The sequence below is a fragment of the Acanthopagrus latus genome, chromosome 4 (genome assembly GCF_904848185.1).
Source record: "Acanthopagrus latus isolate v.2019 chromosome 4, fAcaLat1.1, whole genome shotgun sequence".
NCBI lineage: Eukaryota > Metazoa > Chordata > Actinopteri > Spariformes > Sparidae > Acanthopagrus > Acanthopagrus latus.
The window spans coordinates 22,876,843-22,899,063 of record NC_051042.1 but is presented as its reverse complement, the minus strand read 5'-3'; the positions used below and the strand labels follow the sequence as shown (position 1 = coordinate 22,899,063).

Here is a 22,221-nt window from a genome sequence, read left to right as displayed (position 1 = left end):
AAGTGAATTTAATTGGGGCAGTATTCAGCTGCCTATGGGGTAAACCACCAGGCAAAGCTGGCGTTGAAAGAGTAGGCTGCTCACTTGATATATGAGGACTAAGTCAAACATCAATTCTGGCAAATCTATATAGTGAAGCATTTTGAGGTAGTTTTTAGACATTCAATTTGTGTAAACTCAGTGGAGATTTTAATCGGATTTGGCAAATATCTCAGTAGGCGAGTGTCTGACATTTTGATTTAGTAGTTTTTTTTCTGTTTTGACTATGCGACACTTTCACATAATACAGTCCTCTTATCAGTCTTTAACTAATACCAATGAGCTTGATATTTACTTTGAAACATATACAGATCAGTAAACCACTCACTTGCTTTATGCATTTTTATAAAAACATACTCAAAGGACTGCTTTATTAAAAAGAAAAAAAAACACAACATTGTTACAGGTTAAAACAAGAAACTCAATGATGCAATTTTTTTAATCAAACATTGGCCTCCTCCAAGAGGACATAAAAGCAGATTCTTATCACACTGGATTACAGACCTGTAGGCTACAAAAACTAGCATTTTTCCAAGATAAAAAAAAAAAGAAAGACACATGACATTTTCATTTTTTCTTTTCGCAGTATAAACACCCCTGTGGACTGTCAATATACCTTACACGACAAGCTTTTGTTTTGTGAAAGTTGATTTTAAGATTGAGACATATTTTCACCACATCTTCACTCGGACGGGGCTGCACTCACAGAGACAGCCACATTCTTCAGTTCATCCGGGTTAGTTGTAAATGAAATTGAACCTATAAAAAGAAAAACAATGTTCATTAGAAATTCATCCCTTCAGTTTTTCATTTTTAGCAGTACTACATACACAATGACCATCCAATTACAGAAAATATGAAAAAAAACCTGCTCAATAGCTGCGGTAGACTGGAGATGATTGGTCCATATCCAGGTGCGTTGTCATACAGTTCAAACAACGGTGCTGCCACCAGTTTGTAGTTCTTGGGGACAGCAAACAGCGCTGTAGAAAACATGAATCACAGGTTTCAAAAAGAGAAACAATGGTACTTTTTCACGAATCTCCTTCACTTTTATTTGTACCTCTGTCTTTTTGTCTAATAAACTTCAAAGCTAAAAAACAGAACGATTTCACAAGTTGTATTGTGATATACTGACCTTTTTCCTGCAACTGAACCAGGAACAGTTTCTTATGCTCCTTAGGTTTGGTGATGTGAGCTGGAATATAGGGATACTGCAAGACAGACAACTCCAGATGAGTTCACATTGGTGCGCAACATCATGACTTATTTAACTCCATCAATTTCAAGTTGTATTCTGGACTGATGAAGTGAGAAACAGCTGAAAACTGTTTACAGTGTGTTGTAGTCAGTAACTGATTTATGCTGTAAAGTACACTCACATCACACTGCTCGACAGTGAGTCATCTAAAACACAAACACACCACTTGGACCCAGCACCCCTTTTGAATTTTTTTTCCCTCCATTATCTCTGAAAATCTGACATTTACCGCACATTAGTCATACTGTTATGTTAACAGTGAAAATAAACTAAGTTAAGCTCTGTATTTTAAACATTAAAACAGAAAGATAAATGGTGTTTGTGTTGACATATTTCAAACTACAACTATTTTGATAAAGAATTAAATGCTGAAGTCATTATAATTAAAATATTAACATTTCCTTATCATACATTAATAAATTAAAAGTTTTTTGCGTTTTTGACTGTCAGTTGGACACAAGAAACCGTTTAAAAGATGTCATTCTGGGCTTTGAGAAATTATGATTAGAATTCTTTTTAGACTTAACCGTTATTCAATTAATTGTGAAAATAACTGGTAGTTGCGACCCAACTGATCTGTAAATGCTAAACAGTTTTTAACATTCTTAATATCTGCTTAAATTCTTCTTACTGTCGTCATCTGTGTGTACTAACCTGTGGAGGCTCAAAGTTGGGGCGCCACCAATTGCCAATACAGTCGTCAATGACCCAGTCTTGCTTCACACCATCCTGCCGTCCAAGGATCTAACATACAAACAAAAGTTTAAGCACATAAAATCCACCATCACCACAGAAGAAGCTTAATCTGTGCTGTGGAATAGCTACCTCTGTCATCAGGCGTTTCAGACCCTCCACCTCATCCTCTCCTGGACTCAACTCTCCCCCAGGCCTGCAGGAGAGAAGCAGACTGTCAGACCACAAACGTTCATACTGCTGGATAGTGCAGGAGCCTCTGAACATTAAATACTCACAGTTTGAAGAAGGTGGTGCCCAGCTGCAAAAGTAGCACATGAGGTAGCCTGTGTTCATGGACGATGAGAACTCCTTCCACCGTCCTCCGCATTCCCATCTTATCAAACTCTTCCCGCATCCGTTGGAAGCGGGCAGCCACTGAGCTGTCCTTCTCATAGAGAGGCTCCTTGGTGCCGAATGTGTAGTTGGTAAGAGGATATCTGAGGTAAAATACACATTACTAATCTTATTAAACATGACCACGGAACATCAGGTTGGTTCACACAGCTAGTATAAAAACATCAGATTATTCTCGATTAGGGCTGATGAACACTTTTCACCTAAAATGATGTAAATCTAATGTCATGTAAGTAGCCTAATCAAAAATGTACAATACAATCTCCCAAAGTCCAAGCTGACATGTGGAGATGGCTTGTTTTGCCTGTCCAAAAGTAATGAGCCAAGGTTCCCTCTGACAGAAAACAAAGAATACCAGCGAATATTCAATTAATCAATACAATCAATGTCCATTTGAGAAACTGAAACCAGATTTTTTGCATGTTTACTTGACAAAAAACAAACAAAAAGACATTAATTTTATTATCATCATTCTTGCTTATATATAGTTTTTAATTTTCTGCATATTTTCTAAGAGTCTTGAGTGGGAGCATGGACGGGAAGCAATTTCCCATAGGGAATCAAATATTTCTGATTCTGATTTCTGAAATGATAAGACTGTGCAGTGAAATAAACAATAAATGAAATGACATGCCTTTCAAATGAGTAAATTCAAAACTTTTTATCATGTAACTTTTGATTCACTACTTTTGTTTTATTGTGCTTTCAATGCATTTTTTATTCATTTATGTTTGCTTTTCATTTTTATTTTCCTGTCAATGCAATTTTGCCCATTTTAACATTGATCTAAACATATTATGTTTAATGCATGTCCATATGAAGTACTGCCTTGTGTCTTTAAGAACTTTATAAATACACTTGCCTGGTTTTCAAAACTGGCCATTATTATATTAGCATCATATGATAGTTTTTCTTTGACTGGCTGCAAAGCAAACACACTCAAGCCCAAAACTTAGCCACATCACAGGTACTAATATATTGTGTCAGACACATCATGCTCAGTAGCTCCTGGATCTAAGAAGCCTGTTGTAGCAGGCATCAGACACAATTAGCTAATTGAGCTAACTCTGAATACGTCTGACTTGACTGTCGGTCGTCGGTGTATGTTTACTACACGGCACACACTGATACTGAACCCAGCTACATGTGCATTATCAGCCCACATGAACTCACAGGTTGATGGTCCTCTCCAGTGTGAGCGGTTTAGCGGGCCCGCTGATGTATTTGTTCCCAAACTGAACGGCACCACCGCGCGGCCAACCGGCATTCGAGCGACTGGGAGGCACGACCGACATTTCTACCGTGAGCACGACGAGGCGAAATCCTCCTGCAAGTCTACCTCTGCTGGTGGGTGGCCTGAAGGTAGTTTGAGTATCTAAATACTGGTAGCAAAAGAAATTCTGTGGATAGTCCACAACAGTTTCCTCGACCGTCGTTTCCCTCGGTCCTCCTCTTCCGGGTGAGGTGTAGTTTTCTGGGTGATGTCATCGCCAGCGACCCCTGCTGGTCTGGATGTTGAACGCCAGGGATTCACGTCTCTATGCACCTGAGTGTGGCTGCGTCAGTATATGTGTTCGTGTACATATTGTGTGTGTATGTTAATGAGGGTCGCTTTTACAGATGTGAGATTTTTTTCTAAATTAGAGTACACTATGGAGTCATCACCGTAGCTTAAAACATTAGTTTACTGTGGCTTTCAAAAGAAGCAGATGCTTAACTTTATTATCTGAAACCTTTTATTTGCTGTGTGCATATTCAAGATCTATGTTTCTTTGTCTTTTGTTTTTATTTCCTTTAAAATGCATTTTTTAATCTGTTCATTTGTGCTTTTTTCTGTTTATTGAATACCATTTAAACATTGACCTAAATATCTTATTTATCTTATTGATTCATTTCTATGCCTCTGTGAAGCACTGCCTTGTGTCAGGAGAGTACTTTATAAATTTACTTGCTTTAAATTTCGAAACAAGCTTCTCAGTTCTAACAAACTGGAGCGGAGTTGCAGGATTTTAAACTTTGTGTGGGAGTGTCCTTATGGAGGACATGTTTGAGCTCTGAGTTTCAGAGTTGTTAGGACCGCTCATGGGTTGTTGCTTTAACCTGCCTTCTTGTGAGTTGCTAGGGCTAGGTGAGCCCAGGTGTGAATGGCTGTCAAACTGTCTTGGGAGGAAACTCCCCAACTCTAGGGAGTTTAAAAGCCTGCAGCTCTTCAACAGCTAGTTAGAACTGAAGAACCCTCTTGGATGAGAGGTGAGACGTCTTCAAGAAACTGAAACACGTCCATTTTCCAGTCCACGCCCTGTTGATACAGCACTTAGAATAACCAAGGCCTGGATGACTGAGAACTTTCATCAACATTATATCAACAACAAATGTTCATGTTGATGAAGGTCACTTTTACAGATGTGTGAATATTTATCAACTACACCTGCAACTGCAAACTTCTCTTTTATCAGGTATAAAAGATGTTTCATATTCTACTTTTCATGCTGCATGGCAGAGAGCTGCTGAGCTCTTGTTCTAGACTATTATTATTAACATGGCTTAACACCTCTAAAGCAGAGCAACACATTTCTGGTAAATGTAGCATTATGAGAGGAAATTCTAATGTGGATTGTATGTCTTTCTGTGATTCACACATAGTTGTTTCCACAAAATAATAGCAACACTAGTTTAATTTTTAACCTTTTCACTCCTCTTCAGGCGGGCCTTTCTTTGAATTACCAGGATGTCTCAAAATTGAGAGGCCAGAGTATCTGCAGGTATGTTTCTAAAAACATATTCTCTTTCTCGTGATCAGATATCAGGCATTTGGGCCAGATTAAGATGTGGTGTGTTTTTATGAATCCCACTCTAGAAATGTTGCTTGACAACTTAAGTAAATACCCTCTTTCATTTCCCTAACAGCTGTATTGCACCCTGTGCTAGAGGCTTTGGTCCATTGTCTTCATAAGATTGTATTAGACACAGAGATCATAAACAAGAGTATTATAAGCTATGTGTTGCATTCACTTACACATCCTTGATAATACTGCAGTGCTGTAATGTAAAACATAACTTTGGCATTAATTCAAATTCTACCTTACAGTTGTATTGGCAGCATTTAAATCAAATGGAAAAAATATAATTTTACATCTATGGAAGCCTTCATGTGGCTTGCGAGTTTGGATTATGTCCAACATCATAACTATGATGGTTTAACTAATATCCAGCTACAAATAGTATTTTACCTTAAAAATGGGTATGATAAGGGTAATATATACTGCATATATGTTGGCATTGATGTTTCATGTTGTATATAGTCCCTACAAGTATATGAAATATAATAAATATGTCTATCAAAATTTTAAACCTATAAAGCATCACACAAACTTTGATTTCAAATGAATCTTGGAAACAGTGTATAACTCAAAGTGTGCTTACTAGTTTTTTTCGGGAGCTTTTAACAACACCTCATGTTCTTTCTCTGCACATGGACTTAGTTCAACTATCACCAGGTTGTTCAAATCTGGTTCCAAAGACCCCTGTTGAACAGAGACAATGAGACATTATCACGTTTATAACATTAAATCTATGCCAGTGGCAACAGAGGAAGTCCATGAGCTTCAGATAAAGAGAGCAAGCGGACCTTGATTCAAGATTTCTTTGTCAAAAACCATAAATTCCTTAGAAATAACGCATTCATACATAGTAAAAACAAGAGGGGATGACTCAGTCAATCTAATAATCCATTTAATAGTCATAACTATGTCTCTTATCCATCTATTGTAAACATGGTGTATTTTACCACAGTAGTTGTCTTATGGTACATAATCATACGTGCAATGCAAAAATTTTAACATAAGTTAAAAAAGGACAAAGACACTGCTGGATTTGTTAATTACATCACACCAAGGGGATCTCAGTTCTTTGGTCCAGTGGCCTACCCTTTGTGGTGTGCTGCTGTAATGTGGTGGTCCCTGTAGGAAGTGCCATGGATCGTCTCCCCCCACCCTTTACTCTTTACTGTGGCCTCTCCTGCCCCCGTCACAGTAGTTGGTCCCGTGTTTAGTAAATTCTGTATTTGTGAATTACTTCTCAACCACTGACTTGGATTCTTCTTGTTTCTGACCATCTCTCACTCCCTCATCACTACCATCTCTTCCTAATACGGGTTCAGCCACTTCTGTTTTCACTGCGTCTTCTTCAGTTTTCACACTTTTTTCCTGCGCTTCTTTCTTCATCACTTCACTGTTGTCCAGCACAGGCTTCTCATTTTCATTCTCGCTTTCCTTCTCACCCTCGACGACTTTCTTGCTCTCATCTGTGTCAGCTTCCTCGCTTTTTTGAGCCACCTCATTTGCTGTCAAGAGAGGGAAATCACAATAATCACAAGTGCATGCAGGCATACAATAAAGGAAAATTCAACCATTATCTACTCAGCCCCATGTGGATGGAAATCTGTGTGAAGGTTTGTATCCCAAAAACATTTCTGAAGCTTCACAGCATACTAGTATTCCCTGAACTAGCTCCACCACCCATCAGGGCTTTAAATAATGTTCTCTCAAATCAGTTTGGGATATCAGGAGTTCTAGAGACTTGGATTATGCCAGATGAGCGGTAATGTGTCTTTTTTCGTCTAATATAAGACTTCATTTGTTCAAGAGAGAGCAAGAGAATGCTGCAACACTGTTTTGCTATGATGCTCCAGAAACTTTACCCAACTCCCATCGACATGAGCGATAATAGATACTATTTTTCATTTTAATGTGAACTCAACCTTAAATATTCACAGAATTCAAAAGTTACCTGCACCCTTCACTGCAGGCTCTTCGCTGGATCTTTCTTCAGGAGATGTCTGTAAATTATTATCCTGGCCTGCTCTATCATTAACAGGTGCTGGCTTGGTCAACTGGGGAGAAGTAGCACTTGAGTTTTCAGTCGTGACGGGGCCAGAGACAGTCTGTGTGAGGGTAGTGCTGACATCGTCAGTGTTAGGTGTGTCTGAGTCAGTCGGGACTGGGGAGCTAATTGCAGCCGCCGCAGCTGAACTGGTGGTGGAGGTGGTATCTGCGCAGTTTAGACTGGTAGTGGTGGTGGTAGTGGTGTCTGTAGGGTTTGTTTCACTGGATGAAGTGGAGGGAGCAGAGATATCAGCAGAGCTAGAGGTGGCTGGGTGAGTAATGGTGGAAGTGGAGACAGAGTCCATGGAGTCGTTGGATGTTGGGCTTGTAGTGGTGGTAGTGGTAGAAGAGGTGGAACTGGTGGGAGGAAGTCCAGAGGAGACCAGAGAGGATGAAGGTGTAATGGTTTCACTCGAGTCAGGAGGTGGAGATGTAGTAGTGACTGCTGCAACTAAAGTTACGGAGCCAACGGAGGTGACTGAAGTGGAATCATCACTAGCTACAATAACTGAACTGGTAGTAGTAGTCATATCTGATGTGCTGGTAGAGGGTACAGAAGCTGTGGTGGTGACAGTGATAGCTGCATCACCACCAGCAGCAGGAGGAGCATCAACTGGGATTTCATTTGGCTCTGGGAAACTGGACTTAGTTGACAAATTTGTGGATGCTGTGGAAACCGGACTGCTGGGAGCACAAACCATTTCCAAAGTGGTAGTGGAAGGCGTAGTTGTCGTTGTTGAGCTGGAAGTGACAGATATGCTAGGAGTAATGGACTCAGAGGAAGTGACTGAGACAGTGGTTGGGGGCTCTGTCGGTGTAGTGGTGCTTGTAAGGGTAGTCTGAAAGCTAGTTGTGGGGATTTCAGTGGTAGCTTCAGGGATTGAGGGTTTGCTGTCGACCTCTGTAACATTCGTGGCTGTTGTAGCTGCTGCGGTGGGGTTAACAGAGTCAGTGCATATATCTGTGTCAGAGGGCAGTACAGTACTTGAAGGGGAAATAATAAAATCAGTTGAGTCGGGGACTGAGTCTGAGATTGTCGGTGCAGTAGGAGAGATGGTAGCAGTGGGGGCAAGAGTAGGCGTAGACGGAGCTGCAGTTGGACTCTGTTTAGTGGGCGTGCTTGTCTCTGCCTCCTGTATTTGAGCTAGCTCGTTCTCAGGTGTGTTGCGGCCAGATGTTGTTGGGGGTGGACCTGGCTTGAGAACAGGCTTTGGAAGCAAAGCGGGTTTCCCAGCAGACTCGTGTGCTGACACACTTGGGCGAATTTGATGCCTTGTATCTGAAGACAAAAATGATTGCACGAATTGTTAAGCTTATCATACACAGATGGGAGAGTTGATCTGTGGTTGGGTGTGTGTTTTACCTGATGAAGCAGACATCGTCCGAGGTTTTGTGAAAGTTGGTGGTGGCTCAGGTTTACTGTCAATGATGGTACCTAAGGCAAAAAGATCTTATTTTACTAGAGGAATTAATTCACTAATGTTTCTATAATGGATTGAGAACAGTCTTATCAGCCTAAAGAGATAATAAATCCTTTTAATGAAGAACTGATCTATGTCATAAAGTCCATTTCATACAAATCCCTCAACTTTGAAGATTCATTTGCCTCATTATCACTAATCTGGAGCAGAGAGGAGTTTGATCATGTAAGCCATCACATAGATAAGAGGACATACCTTCAGATTCTGCTTTTTTCATCTCTCCCTCCTGATTCTATAAGAACAAAGGAGGTATTTAAAACTGCTGAAGATTTTTACATTTACATATATATCTTAATGAAAACATCCACACACCTGTGTCTCCCCTGGCTGGGCTTTGGAAACTCCAATACGCTGAAGCATGAGATGGAGTTTCTGTTCGAAGCTATGTTGTCCTTCAAACTGTTTCTGAAACCAGCAACAGCAGAGTAATGAGTACCCTTCCAAACATATATACATACATATATAAAACTCTACACACGCTCACCTTGTTTCTGGCATTAGTACTCCCTGCTGCTGATCCAGATAGCAAAATAAGAGACTGGGATTTCCCCTCTCTGAGAGCTCGGCGGGGAGGCACCGCTTCGCCCCTCAGCGGTGGCGCACCAGAAACAGGTGTCTCCTGAGCAGCTGACTCTCCAGTAACAGCGCTGGGATTCTCTTTTGCTTTCTCCTTTTCATTTTCCTTGTCCTGCTCCTTCACTCGGTCCTTGTCTTTTTCTTTCTCTGCTCTGGCGACCTCCCTGAGCGGGCGGATGAAATCAGCGATGGAGGCCTTTTTGGGACGCCCCTCTTGGCTTGTTTCTGATTTCAGACCTCGTCTCTTTTTGAGAGTAAAGAAATCGCCAAGCTTCCTCCTGAGTGTTTTCGTCGGGGGTGGACAAGGGACGGAGCTGGCAGGAGCCACTTCGTGAACTGTGATAGATTCCTCATCTTGCTTTTTCCTATATAAAGGATCATATGCCAGATCAATCCTGTGTACATTCGGGTCTGTGGTACAAGTTTATTAAAGCAGTATTGTTAGGATCTAGATCAGCTGAGTGGCAGCTGGTGATACTCACAGTGTATCAGTAGGCAGCACTCTCTTAGTAAAGAACTCTTCAACTCCTTCATCCACCCTCCCCATGAATTCAAGGACTTCATTTTCACTCTCAATTATTGTCTCCTAATGACCACACACATATACAGAAAACACATTTCACACCAAAGATCAAACAAACAGATACTGAAGAGCAACTTGCATCACGTGAAACTTTACATTACATAAGCATCACCTCTGAAAAACCCACACACTCTGGCACAAGTGTTTCTTCTGCCTCTATAGGTGTATTTTGGTTTGAATCGCTCATCCAGTCATGCTACAAACCAGCCTCCTGGGAGTCAGTTGCTCAGTAACGTACAATAGGGGGGCGTCACTGGGTTTTACATGCGGAATGAGGGCAGGATAACTCATTTTGCCAATGTAGGTAATCTGATATTGAAATTGCAGCTATACAGCGTTGCATCATCCTGATCATATTAACATCTGTGCACACAAGTAGCAATAAAAGCCAGGAGGTTGACTGCAGAATACAAATTTAGCAGAAGTCAACGTTACATGATATCCTATCAAGGGAATTGCTTGGATTTTGTCTCCCTGGCCACTGGCTCCGAGGGAGTGACTATATGTCTACAGCCTAATAGCTCTGTGACAACATGATCAGCTCAGTGGAAAATGGAGATGATCACACACACTCTTCTCGTACAATCATGTGAAAAAATAAAAACCATACTACAGAGGCTTTTTGTCGGCGAGAGTACAAGAAGACATTCAGTCAAACACCAAGTGTGGGTTCTTCAAACAGCCGGTGACCGCTACAATGGGACTGCCTTAATCAAGCAGGGACTAGGCATCTTTCACAGCACTCCCCCTCCGTCCTTCCCTTCCCCCTGCCTCTCCCCTCTGTACCCTATTACATCTCTGCCTCCCTTCCATTTTCTCTCCTCACACACACACCACCTTTCCCTCACACTCCATTTTTACAAAACCTCTCTGATCCTCCTTCACAGTACCTGCGGTCTGCTGGGACGGTAGTTCAGTTTTTGTCGGTGGGGTCTCGGTCTGCTCTGGGTGTAGTGCCTGAGAGCTGGTCCGCCCAATGGCAGCTCCATTGGGGAGACACGGCACGCTGTTGCTGTGGAGCTCTGTTGCTGAGGCACCGTTGCTAAGAGCACGAGCACCAGCAGTATGTAATGCCTCCAGTGAGGGGGGGGGGCGGGGCCAGGCTGGCTAGACTGACAGATCTGACAACAGAACCTCGCCTTTATCTGCCCCCTCCCCTCTGAGAGGAAAACCATGAGAAAAAGATGGTGATAAAATAAGAAGAGGCAGAGAGAGAGGGAGGAATAAAGTGACCATACTCAGATTTGTTTCATCAATGCATCCTAGTCCACGACAAGTACAAATGTATGAACATACTGCCATGGAAAGAAGTGAAATGAACAAAATGTTCTATTGGTTATGTAACAAATTAATAATTTATTTTATATGCGGAAAAGATGCTGAAATGCATTAAATGACAGGCTGAGCTGGTGTACAATTACACACACTTGCGTCCTTTTAAATTTCAAAGTGAGCCGTCTCACCACTAATACAGGAAACTGTCTCTAATAGTCTGAAGAGGATGGTTATAGAAAAAAGATAAAAAGAACTGAGACTTGTTCAGAAACCAGTATTTTAATTATATTACAACCTCCTCTGGGAGTATGTGTGGCAAGCTTTATGAAAACTGTGTTGCCTAATTTAAATATCAAATAATAAAACCAAGAAAATGAATTTCTGGTTTGAAACTTGATAAATATAAATGTATAATTCACACTGTCTCCATTGTCATAGGTTAGAAAGTGCTTCATATCATTCAACATGATTTATGACTGTAGCAGTTTGATTAAATGCACTTACATACAGTTTTGCTCGATGGATCGTCTATCTTTTCTGTATGATTCTGAAAGTACTAATATATTTCAGGACTGTTTCCACTCTGAGCGGTTCATAACAACCCATAAATAACTTGTTTTCCGGTTATGAACCCATGTCAGGTTTTCCACATGGAACAATATGACATCAGCTATTTCAGTGCAAAGGTGGAGGTGTAATAGACTGACAGAAGGTTACTGTACATGGAAGCACAGTGAAGGATTATGGTGAATTCTGTTTGTGTGATAGACCAATAAAGCTAAAAGAAGGCTGACTGAAATTTTTAAATCAGGTGAGTTTAAAATTTCAGCAAATGAGCTGCTTCACCTGGAAAACTCATGCTCAGATTTCCTTAGAGGGGGCTAACAGGAGGTTGATATACATCAAAAATGGTTAGCCAGACTTCAGCTGAGGACACTGAGGTTCATGATCAGGGTTGTTAAACTCCTAAACCACAGTGTTTCAGTTTTGCCCTTAAATGTTGCATATTCCAAATCTGACATGTTGAACCTTGCTACAAAACAGCACATCTGGGGCCAGGAAGTACTGTAGAAAAGCTGTAAGGACACACTGCACAGGGGATTAATGATAGGCCTAGCATTTTCCCTCCCAGCAGTTTTATCTGATCATGGTGCTGATATCAGGATTTCGGACAATATTGGCTACCACTTTTAAACTCCTAGTTGTCAACCCTATGCCATTAATGCAAGGCACTTTCTGGATGTGAAGATGCCACCGTCCATCTACACTGACACAACTCTACATGGAAACCCTTAAGGATGATGTGCAATCACGACCATCTGTGTGCTGTGAGGCCCGCCCTACACCTAAAACATTCATACTGCCCTCTGGTGACGGATTTTATGAACTGCTTTAATTCTGGAAATACTTGTAACCTTGATTTAACAGTGACTCGAAGCTGTTGGGGGTCTATAATTCTATCTTGACCAAAAATGACCGATACTCCTCCTCAGAAAGCTGATCAGAAACCTCTCGTGTCCTTCGGTCGCCCTGATAGTGTTCCCAGACGCCACGCCCACGCCTCAATTCAAATCTGGCGCCCATCACCCACAGCCACGGCTCGGCAACGCCCCTTTACACCCTCGGGCGCCGTGTTTGCGCAGCCGCGTTAGCTCTTTAGGGCCGCCATTTTGTGTTAGGCCCACTCTTCCAAAGCGGGAGAAAATTATTAGTCCGGCGCTCAGCACGCACGGACGGCCACAGCAGGATCGAAGGGAGCGATCACAGACGCAGAGCTTCGAAGTGAATATAACGAGGAAAAGAAACAGCCGGGAGTAAGTGAAGACGTCGCTTTGCCTCCAAACACGAAACGTTTTTGTAGGAGCCGTCGTCGGCCTCTAGGTGTCACGGTAGGGCTTACCGGCCAGGCGGCTGGCGGGGGGTGTTTGTCTCCCTCTATCGTTGTCCAAAATGCACTAAATCCGTATATAAACTGCAACTCCCGGTCTCAGTTGAGCGATTTGGTCGTTTTTGGCTGATATTTTTGGGTATCTGCGGAGGGATGGTTGTATTTATGAGTGTTTCTGTTTTAAGTTTGTTCAGGCCTGACGTCCATCTTATCGTGCCCTTTGTTTCCTGTTTTCAGACGTACTCGCGCCTCTCGAGTTAACAAACCAACTAACACGAGTTGACGCTTCAGTAGTTTGCACCGTTTTAACAATATATGACTTAAAAGACCAAGAGACTGTAAGTTAATAACGAAATGTTGCAAAATGAGGTGCTCGTATAACAAACGAACGTGTAACTGAATCGTTGATTGATCGACTGATTGTCAATTCCGTAAATGACAAACAGGCAGCGCATCAATGTTTAAACATGACAGACCAGCACAGCAAGGAGTAAATTAGCACTTTTTGAGAGTTAACCTCACTTTTGGACAGATAGTGGTACTAGGCACGATAAACCCTCACGGGTTGCGTCTTCGCAACCTACTGTTCACTTGAGTTTTACGTTAAGCCCCGGGTGCCACTTTATCTGACTCGTGCTCAACTCTACCCTCAATCTGTCGTGTGTCTGTACTTTCGTGTGTGTATGGCATATATTTTGACTTGGTGCACAATGTAACAGAGATTAGGAATGGCCATGATAGAGAGGCAGTCTCTATATGCCTCTAAATTACAAGTCTTAACCAGTTTCTATCACTGCATCTGCTTGCTTTTCAACTACCTCGACATATGGAGACAGTTTACTTACACATTTGACCTTGTTGTTGCATTTTTTTGGTCAGCGTTTTAAAGGGAGCATACTAATGGCCATGAATTCAGAGAGAATATTTGATTATGTCAATACATGCAAAATTAATGAGTGGCCCTTTTTTAATGGTCGATTACAGGTTCAGGTCATTAAAATGACAAAAAGCTCACACTGAGCCATTGAGATATCTTCTGCTGATATTACTACAATACCCCTGTCAAGAGCCAAAGTCCCATTCCCTTCAGCTTCCCACATTCCAGAAAAAATATCTGCAGTAGTTGATGGTGAGGGGTGCATAGATTCCATTAAAGCCCCCTTTGAATTGTGCCATGAATGACACCTGCTTGTCAACTGAAAAGATGTACTTGCAGGTCGACATATCTCACCAACATGGCAGTCACCAGGCAGAGAAAACTTAAAATAAAATAAAAGGACACACTCAGTTCTGGCCATATTAGCAGATGCAGTTATGTACAAGGAGAGTTAGTCAGTTCTGGGAACTCGCTGATATGTGGGCTAACTCAGCAGAGTGGTTATGGGTTTCAGTGAGTAATGATTGAGACGACACCTCTTCCGCAACAGCTGGGTGTGTTGTCTTTCTACTTATGCATACTCAGTCCTTTGCTCGATTTAGTTTTACCACAAACAGAGACTTTCTTAAGTTAAGAAATTATCTTTTAAATTGACAGACACTGCAAATGTCAAGACACTGGTCCATCACAAAGCTAAATTGTTTACAATGACACTACTAGCTAAAGCTCAGTTAATATTAAAGAGTGATTAGTTATATTGGTTTCAAGTCTAGTTGAACTGAGCAAAAATGTACTGCCAATTATTTTTGAAACGTGGATAAAATGTTTATTAGTAAATAAAACCATGTGAATATTCATCCATGGAGGAACTTATCAGAATTTTAATAAATGTCTTTTTTATTAAGGGTGTTCATTGGCCTATCACCATGGAGGGTGAGGTTGTTACCATGGAAACCACCCAGGCTGATGGAAAGGCCCTACCAGAAGGAGGAGAGACCTTGATGCAAGGGGCAGCCATAGCTCAACAGGGGGAGGTGGCTGGTAACATGGAGATGATGGTGATGGATGCTCTTGATCCGACTCTGCTGCAAATGAAGACGGAGGTGTTGGAGGGCGGTGGCACCGTGACTGTTACTGGTGGTGATGATGGTCAGATCATCACACTCCAGGTTTGTATAGAACACAAGTTAAGCCTTTCTTGGATGACCAATAATGTTACTTCTTGAGAAATCGTTTTATAATTTTACCGATTGGAGAGTTTTGTTGTCTTTTTTCAATCTAGGTGGTGAATATGGAGGAGCAGGCTGGAGCTGCATTAGGTCTTGGTCAGCTTCAGCTGGTGCAGGTACCTGTCACAACAGCAACTGTGGAAGGGCTCCAGGCCACCTATGTTGATGCATCAGCAGGAAACAAAGATGCAGAGCCGGTTATCTGTCACACTCTTCCCTTGCCTGAGGGTTTCCAGGTGAGAAACAACACTGGGTTGCTGTTAAACAAGATCAGGTTTTCTACTTGTGTCGTTATTTGGCTTACTGAAAATAGCCTGGTCCTATTAAGATGAAATATGATGTTTTTTAGGTGGTAAAAGTCGGGGCCAATGGTGAAGTAGAGACTGTAGAGCAGGAGGAGCTCCAGGCAGCCCATGAGGAGCTTCAAGGATCAATGGCAGAGGAGGAAGGAGAAGAGCCAGCAGAAATAGAAACGGCTGTGCCACAGCAAGAAGAAGCAGAATGGTCCAAGGACCCTGATTACCAGCCCATCACCACCTTGCGTAAAGGAAAGAAAGGAAAGAAGAGCCGCCTGCGGTATGGGGAGGGCAATCGTGACATGGATGTCTCTGTGTACGATTTTGAAGAAGAGCAGCAGGAGGGGCTGCTGTCAGAAGTGAATGCTGAGAAGGTTGTAGGCAACATGAAGCCACCAAAGCCCACCAAGATCAAGAAAAAAGGTTTGACACTGATTTTATTATTATTTTTTTTATTTATATATGAAAACTTAGTTTGTACTTTAGCTATGTGAGGTCCCTCTTTACAGTCCCAAAGTGGTATATACACTTGTAGTGCTTTAACCACGATCTCCCCTGTACAGGTGTAAAGAAGACCTTCCAGTGTGAGTTGTGTAGCTATACCTGCCCAAGGCGCTCCAACCTGGACCGACACATGAAGAGCCACACAGACGAGAGACCGCATAAATGTCACTTGTGTGGACGGGCTTTTCGGACAGTGACACTGCTGAGGAACCACCTCAACACACATACAGGTAATGCAAAAACTGATTTAAAACATTTTTTTTTTTAAATTGACTGAATAGTTCAGATAAACTGGTGATTGAAGAACTGAATCTACAGAATTGAACTGTCTAGCTTCAGTTTACTTGTGTTATTTGGCACAATTCTGTCAAGGCATTATTTTTTCATCCATAATATGATTGCTTTTGCTTCCTGTTACATTGAGACAAAGCAGGCATAGAAATATCTGTATTACTAAACCATTTATCATTCTCAAACTGTGCTCCATTTGTTTAGGTACTCGGCCACACAAATGCACGGATTGTGACATGGCATTTGTGACCAGCGGTGAATTGGTGCGTCATCGTCGTTACAAACACACGCATGAGAAGCCCTTTAAGTGCTCCATGTGTGACTATTGCAGTGTGGAGGCAAGTAATCACAAGTTGACCTGTGTTCAATATCAGCCAATCTGTAATTCTTCTCTCTATTCCCCTGGATAGACTCCTATTTAAATAATTCTGTCTCTTCTAGGTCAGCAAGCTGAAAAGGCACATCCGCTCTCATACAGGAGAGCGACCCTTCCAGTGCAGTCTGTGCAGCTATGCTAGCAGGGACACGTACAAGCTGAAGAGACACATGAGGACACACTCGGGTAACATACTTGCACCATCTACTGGCTAAAAGATTCAATTTACCCCCAGTTTGAGAAGAGTGGTCCAGTTACTAAATTCTCTCCCCTTTGTTGCAGGTGAGAAGCCGTACGAGTGCTACATCTGCCATGCCCGTTTCACACAGAGTGGCACCATGAAGATGCATATTCTGCAGAAACACACTGAGAATGTGGCTAAGTTCCACTGCCCACACTGTGATACTGTCATCGCACGCAAGAGTGACCTTGGTTAGTTATTTGTCATCATTTTTACTTCAAACTTTGTGTCATTAACATGAGAAGATGTGGTAGAACAAGTTTTGGCAATGCCTGTGTTTATGTGGGTGTTTATTAAATTGGACATCTTAAGGACAATTGTTTGTTTTCAACCATACAACAGGCTGGAGTAACATATGTCCAACTAATTTTCATGTCTTTCTGGTCCTGTTCCAGGTGTTCACTTGCGGAAGCAACACTCATTCATTGAGACAGGAAAGAAATGTCGTTACTGTGATGCTGTTTTTCATGAGCGATATGCTCTCATCCAACACCAGAAGACCCACAAGAATGAGAAACGTTTCAAGTGTGAACAGTGTGACTACTGTTGCCGACAGGTGTGTGTGGACTATGAACACCTATATATTGCTTATATATATTTTTTTAATTCTACATACTTATTAAATTACTATTTTTGTCTGACCTAGGAACGCCACATGATAATGCACAAGCGCACACACACTGGAGAGAAGCCGTTCGCCTGCAGCCAGTGTGAGAAAACATTCCGGCAGAAGCAGCTTCTGGATATGCACTTCAAGCGCTACCATGATCCCAACTTTATCCCCACTGCCTTCGTCTGCAGCAAGTGCAGCAAAACCTTCACCCGCAGGGTAGGAATGAGTTCTGTTTTTAATTATGTTTTTCTTTTATGTATAATAACAAGCTGGCTACAGTACTGTTGCTCAGCCTTCGTTCCAGTTTTGCCCAATGGCCCCTTATCCATATGTATTGCAAAACTGTTAACAGATTACCTCTATCCACAAATGAGACTGATCATTAACTTTTGATTCATGAAGATTTTTTTAATATTTGTAAAAGGGCCAGTACGGAAAATTCTGCATGTATTCAGTATTTCTGTAGTTCTATATACGCCTGGAAGTAGAAACTTTATTTTTGCATATGCACATTGAGCAACTCTTATGTACGTATGCATGTGTTTTTGTTTTTTATCATTTTTTTATTTTTATTTTGTGAGGGCATTACAATACAGTAATTACTTTCAGAAAATATACAATGTTACGTCTGCCACTCACAATTAGTTTTTTTTGTGTGTGTGCCAAACAATAAACAAAACACACAAAGTTAAATGAATTACATCTGGAAACTTTGAACAAACTAGGAAAGATAGATCTACATAAAAGAGCAAATAAAGAAACGTTACCAGGTATTTTTGAAGTGAAGTATGAGTGATACAGAGTATTCCTTAGGCCCAACAAAACATTCAGAAAAATAAAATTATATAACAGTAATTGCAAGGTCACCCATTCCATACTTCTGTCTGTTCAAGACCAGCATATTTAACCCACTTGGCCCACCTTTTAGTAAATGTGATTTTTTTGAAGGCGGAGGGAGGAGGTAATCCTTTCCATAAGGTAAATGTCATTTACGATACTTATCCACTCCTGCATTGTGGGTGGATCGGAGAGTAACCAACGTCTTGTAAGTGCTTTTTTACCAGCAGTTATCAGAATATCAAATAAATATTCAGCAGCTTTCCTGACCTGTAAATCAGCATTTCCTAAAAATAATGTGGAGAACTGCATAGGTAGAAAAGTATTAAATAGACCATTTAATACTTTATGAAGCTCTGCCCAAAAGGATTCAACCACCGGGCATTCCCAAAAGATATGCCAATGATTGGCTTCCCGGTGTCCACACTGCCTCCAACATGTAGCCTCCCCTCCAGTAAAATGTGCCTTTTGTTTTGGCGTAATGAAGGTATGTATGTGTTTTTACAGCATGTCACTGAGTGTTGATGGTTATGTATGTGCTCCACAGAATACTATGCTGCGTCATGCTGAGAACTGCAATGGTGAGGTTGCTGATGAAGAAAATGGAAACCCCACACCCAAAAAGGGTCGCAGGGGCAGGAAGAGGAAGATGCAGACTAGGAGGAATGATGATGATGACGACACAGGTACTGTATACTGTATGTGTGCTTTTGTAGCAGCTTCTCAGTTCGATGCTAGAATATGCAATGTAACTTGTTCAAAATGGGTCAAAGGAGCCTATTTATCATTGAACCTACCGGTGAAAAGCTGTTAAGTTAAAGCAACTTTAACAGTAATGTTCTGTTGATGATGTGCCCAGAAAACATGAGACTGAATTACAATTTGTGTTATTTTTTACGTTTGATCAATTTCAGTGGCCATTGTGTAATAAACCGCAGCTCGGAACAGACCAGATAATATATTTAAGATGGCACTCTTGGGCATTGATAATGTTAAAATAAGGCAACGATTGTCTAGTCTCCCAGTCTACGTGATGTTAAACGTCAGGACTAATAGGCTACAAGATAAAAAGCAACAGATTGATATTGACTGTAGTTAATGGGCTTGTGTTAATATTGTATAACCAGAGCTATGTAGTAAAATACATTTTAAGGACTGGACTAAACATCAGATTATATTCTACATGTTATATTTTCCATCATTTCTTAGTCATGGTCATGTTGTTAGTGCGATAGCCTCTTAATTTTTTTGTCAAAGTGCCCCAGATTAGATTTTAGTTTCTCAAGATGTACTCACATGCACTGCTACCATGATCTTTAACAGACATTTCTTGGACAAGCTGTGTGTGTGAATGCAAATGTCCAAATCGGTGTTGAACGTGCATGCTTATGACATTGCACAGCATTAAGCTGCTTCCATACGCTTTCCACTCTTTGCCTGATATTTTGGATACATCTAAATACATGTAGTAGACATATTATATACCACTTAGTTTAATATCAATCTTCATGTATAAATGTGGTGGTCATTATATAGAGTAAACTTTGTCAGTAAAGTGTACTAAAAATGTAATTGGTATCTGCTTGTTGTCTTTACTGCACATGCAGAGGCTGAGGCTGAGGCTGAACTGGATGATGAGGAAGAGGAGGAGGAGGAGGAGGAAGAGGAGGATGAAGAGCTTTTAAGTGGAATTGAGGTGGAACAGGCCCCACCAGTTGTACCTATCCCAGCCCCTGTGGAGCCACCAGTCAAGAGGAAACGTGGACGCCCCCCAAAGAACAAACCCGACAGTAAGTGTCAGACTGTTATATTTGCTGATGGACTGTTAAAATGATGACAACCTGATATCTTAAATCATTTTTACAGTGAAAAGCATTTTCACATTTCTTTACATCCGTTAGTACCAGATTCTGACCTGCAACTCTCTTAACAGCGGCTGCGATTATCCGTGTTGAGGATGAGGCCACCGGAGAGGTGGATGACATCATCGTGAAGAAGGAGGTTGGCGCTGAACAAGATGACCAGGAAGATGGCAACGACGAGACCGTGGAGCAGGTGGTGGTCGGTGGAGGGAAGTCTACCATTCAGATGGAGTTGTCGTCCCAGGAAGGGGGCACAGCACAGCTGTCTGAAGCCCCACCTAATGGAGACCTGACCCCTGAGATGATCCTCAGCATGATGGACCGGTGATGGATGTGAGGGTTCACCCTGTAAACACACGCATCACCGCTTAATTTTTTTAAAATTTAGGATGACAAACACTTCCTAAACAGAAACAAACATCACTGTTGTAATTTAAGATTTGCTTTTTAATCGTGTATTGATAAAAGACTTCGATGAGTGAAAAAGATTTTTAATAAGGATTTGACTACCAAAAAATGCATATTTCAGAACATACGATTTTGAGGTTGCCGTAATTGACAGCAGTATTCTTTGCTTTCTCATTGTTGTAAACTTGTTATCCACTTTTGTGTAATTAGTAAGGGATCTTGCTTTACTGCATATTGAAAAGAATTTTGAATATCCTCACTGAAGAGCGCAATGTACCTCTCAGTTTGGACAGAAAACTGCTGCAGTATCATCAGAATTGTCCTTATACTGAGAGGCAACTCTTGATGGATTTACTGCCTTAATCACAGCCACCTCAACATAAGAAAAAAATATTTTTATTTTGTTTTCTTTTTCTGTGGTTAGTAAATCCCTTTTTAATCTAGTTTTTAAGAGCTTAAATAGACTGCTTATCTTATGCTCCTTTCTTGCTACTGTAACATCCCTAGATAATGCATATGTACTAAACATTGTCACAGATAATTTCAAGGAAATAATGTTTGTTTTTTTTGCTCCTTTTGTGTAGCCATTCCACTTTGGGTTGATGTTTTCCTTTTGTACCATTGGCAATGCAATGCTACGTAGCTGCTTGAATGATATTTGAATAACTGTGGCAATTGAGACCGGATGTATGACTGTACAACCAATAAAAAAACAAAACAAAAAAAAACAACAAAGTATACATTGAGAGTGATTTAGGTTTTTGCAGCTGTAATTATTTTATCATGGATATTTAAAGTCAAGAGATGACACATGTTGGTGGTACAGTTACTGGAAAAAGTCTCGAATCATTGTTTTATCAGAATTGGCTTGGTAACACACGAGTGTTGACACAGAAATGTCCGTGTATTTTGCTTGCAAATATATTTTATTAAATGGACAACCTGATATTAAGATCACTCATCTGTATGTCTAAATAACAGAAATTAACTGAAAAATACATTGCAGGGCTTGTGCACCATTTTTCTGATGTCTTGACAGTCTGTTTTTCACACTAGTATTGTTCAAATGTGTCCCAATTTTTTATGGCATTTTCATTTTTAGCCATTTATTCAAATCTAGCTTTAACTGGGATACAATCACCCATCTGCCTCCGGTGATGCACTTTGTGCATTTGCAGAAGGCTTTATTACTTCATTTACAAGACAAATGAAATGGCATTCTCTCTGTAAATGGGATCATGACTCGGTGTAAGCTTTCAGCTGTTGGTTAATACTTGTGCTTTGTCGTCATTAATCAGTCATCTCCAAATAGACTGATATGAACAGGAAATGGCCTGACTCTGAAACACTGGCCAACTTCTTTGCATGTGAGATGTGGCATGAATGCACGTCATGTGAGAATAGCATGGTGAAGCCAATTAAAAATGACTTCACTTATGAGACGTTCTATTGTCAATGCTGCCATCAGCAAAATCACTTACATGCTGCAATGTGCTGTGATGGTGAAAAAGAGGATGTATTTTCTGCCTAAAATCATAGAGAAATTTAGGAGATCTTTAAACAAGTTTTCAAAATCTTAGATCCCATTGGTTAGGTGTCAGACAGCAGCTTC

General features: G+C 41.0%; 3 protein-coding genes across 5 annotated transcripts; 1 reads left to right on the top strand and 2 right to left on the bottom strand.

Moving 5' to 3' along the window:
• Nucleotides 1-371: 371 nt before the first annotated feature.
• Nucleotides 372-3,860, bottom strand: nudt21 (nudix hydrolase 21). The gene is made up of 7 exons (XM_037096789.1): nucleotides 3,563-3,860; nucleotides 2,272-2,472; nucleotides 2,126-2,189; nucleotides 1,955-2,044; nucleotides 1,178-1,253; nucleotides 908-1,022; nucleotides 372-798 (listed from the first exon to the last, which is right to left on the bottom strand). Exons 1-7 carry the CDS (start codon nucleotides 3,682-3,684, stop codon nucleotides 777-779), a joined length of 690 nt encoding a protein of 229 aa, XP_036952684.1. The 5' UTR covers nucleotides 3,685-3,860; the 3' UTR covers nucleotides 372-776.
• A 2,244-nt stretch (nucleotides 3,861-6,104) lies between these two features.
• Nucleotides 6,105-20,392, bottom strand: LOC119018645 (flocculation protein FLO11-like). The gene is made up of 8 exons (XM_037096475.1): nucleotides 20,255-20,392; nucleotides 9,812-9,915; nucleotides 9,238-9,694; nucleotides 9,066-9,158; nucleotides 8,949-8,985; nucleotides 8,636-8,707; nucleotides 7,178-8,551; nucleotides 6,105-6,731 (listed from the first exon to the last, which is right to left on the bottom strand). The coding sequence occupies exons 2-8, from the start codon at nucleotides 9,874-9,876 to the stop codon at nucleotides 6,460-6,462; spliced, it is 2,370 nt and encodes a 789-aa protein (XP_036952370.1). The 5' UTR covers nucleotides 9,877-9,915; nucleotides 20,255-20,392; the 3' UTR covers nucleotides 6,105-6,459.
• On the top strand, nucleotides 12,842-21,795 carry LOC119018646 (transcriptional repressor CTCF-like). Of its 3 annotated transcripts, none has more exons than XM_037096478.1 (13): nucleotides 12,842-13,001; nucleotides 14,858-15,121; nucleotides 15,235-15,417; nucleotides 15,531-15,900; nucleotides 16,041-16,211; nucleotides 16,477-16,610; nucleotides 16,714-16,834; nucleotides 16,931-17,080; nucleotides 17,285-17,445; nucleotides 17,536-17,718; nucleotides 18,887-19,025; nucleotides 19,953-20,129; nucleotides 20,273-21,795. In XM_037096478.1, the coding sequence occupies exons 2-13, from the start codon at nucleotides 14,879-14,881 to the stop codon at nucleotides 20,527-20,529; spliced, it is 2,289 nt and encodes a 762-aa protein (XP_036952373.1). In that variant the 5' UTR covers nucleotides 12,842-13,001; nucleotides 14,858-14,878; the 3' UTR covers nucleotides 20,530-21,795. The 3 variants fall into 3 exon arrangements, with proteins under 3 accessions (XP_036952373.1, XP_036952371.1, XP_036952372.1); XM_037096476.1 differs by having other exon boundaries at nucleotides 12,843-13,001; nucleotides 19,947-20,129; XM_037096477.1 differs by lacking the exon at nucleotides 12,842-13,001 and adding an exon at nucleotides 13,060-13,076 and having other exon boundaries at nucleotides 19,947-20,129.
• Nucleotides 21,796-22,221: the final 426 nt, after the last annotated feature.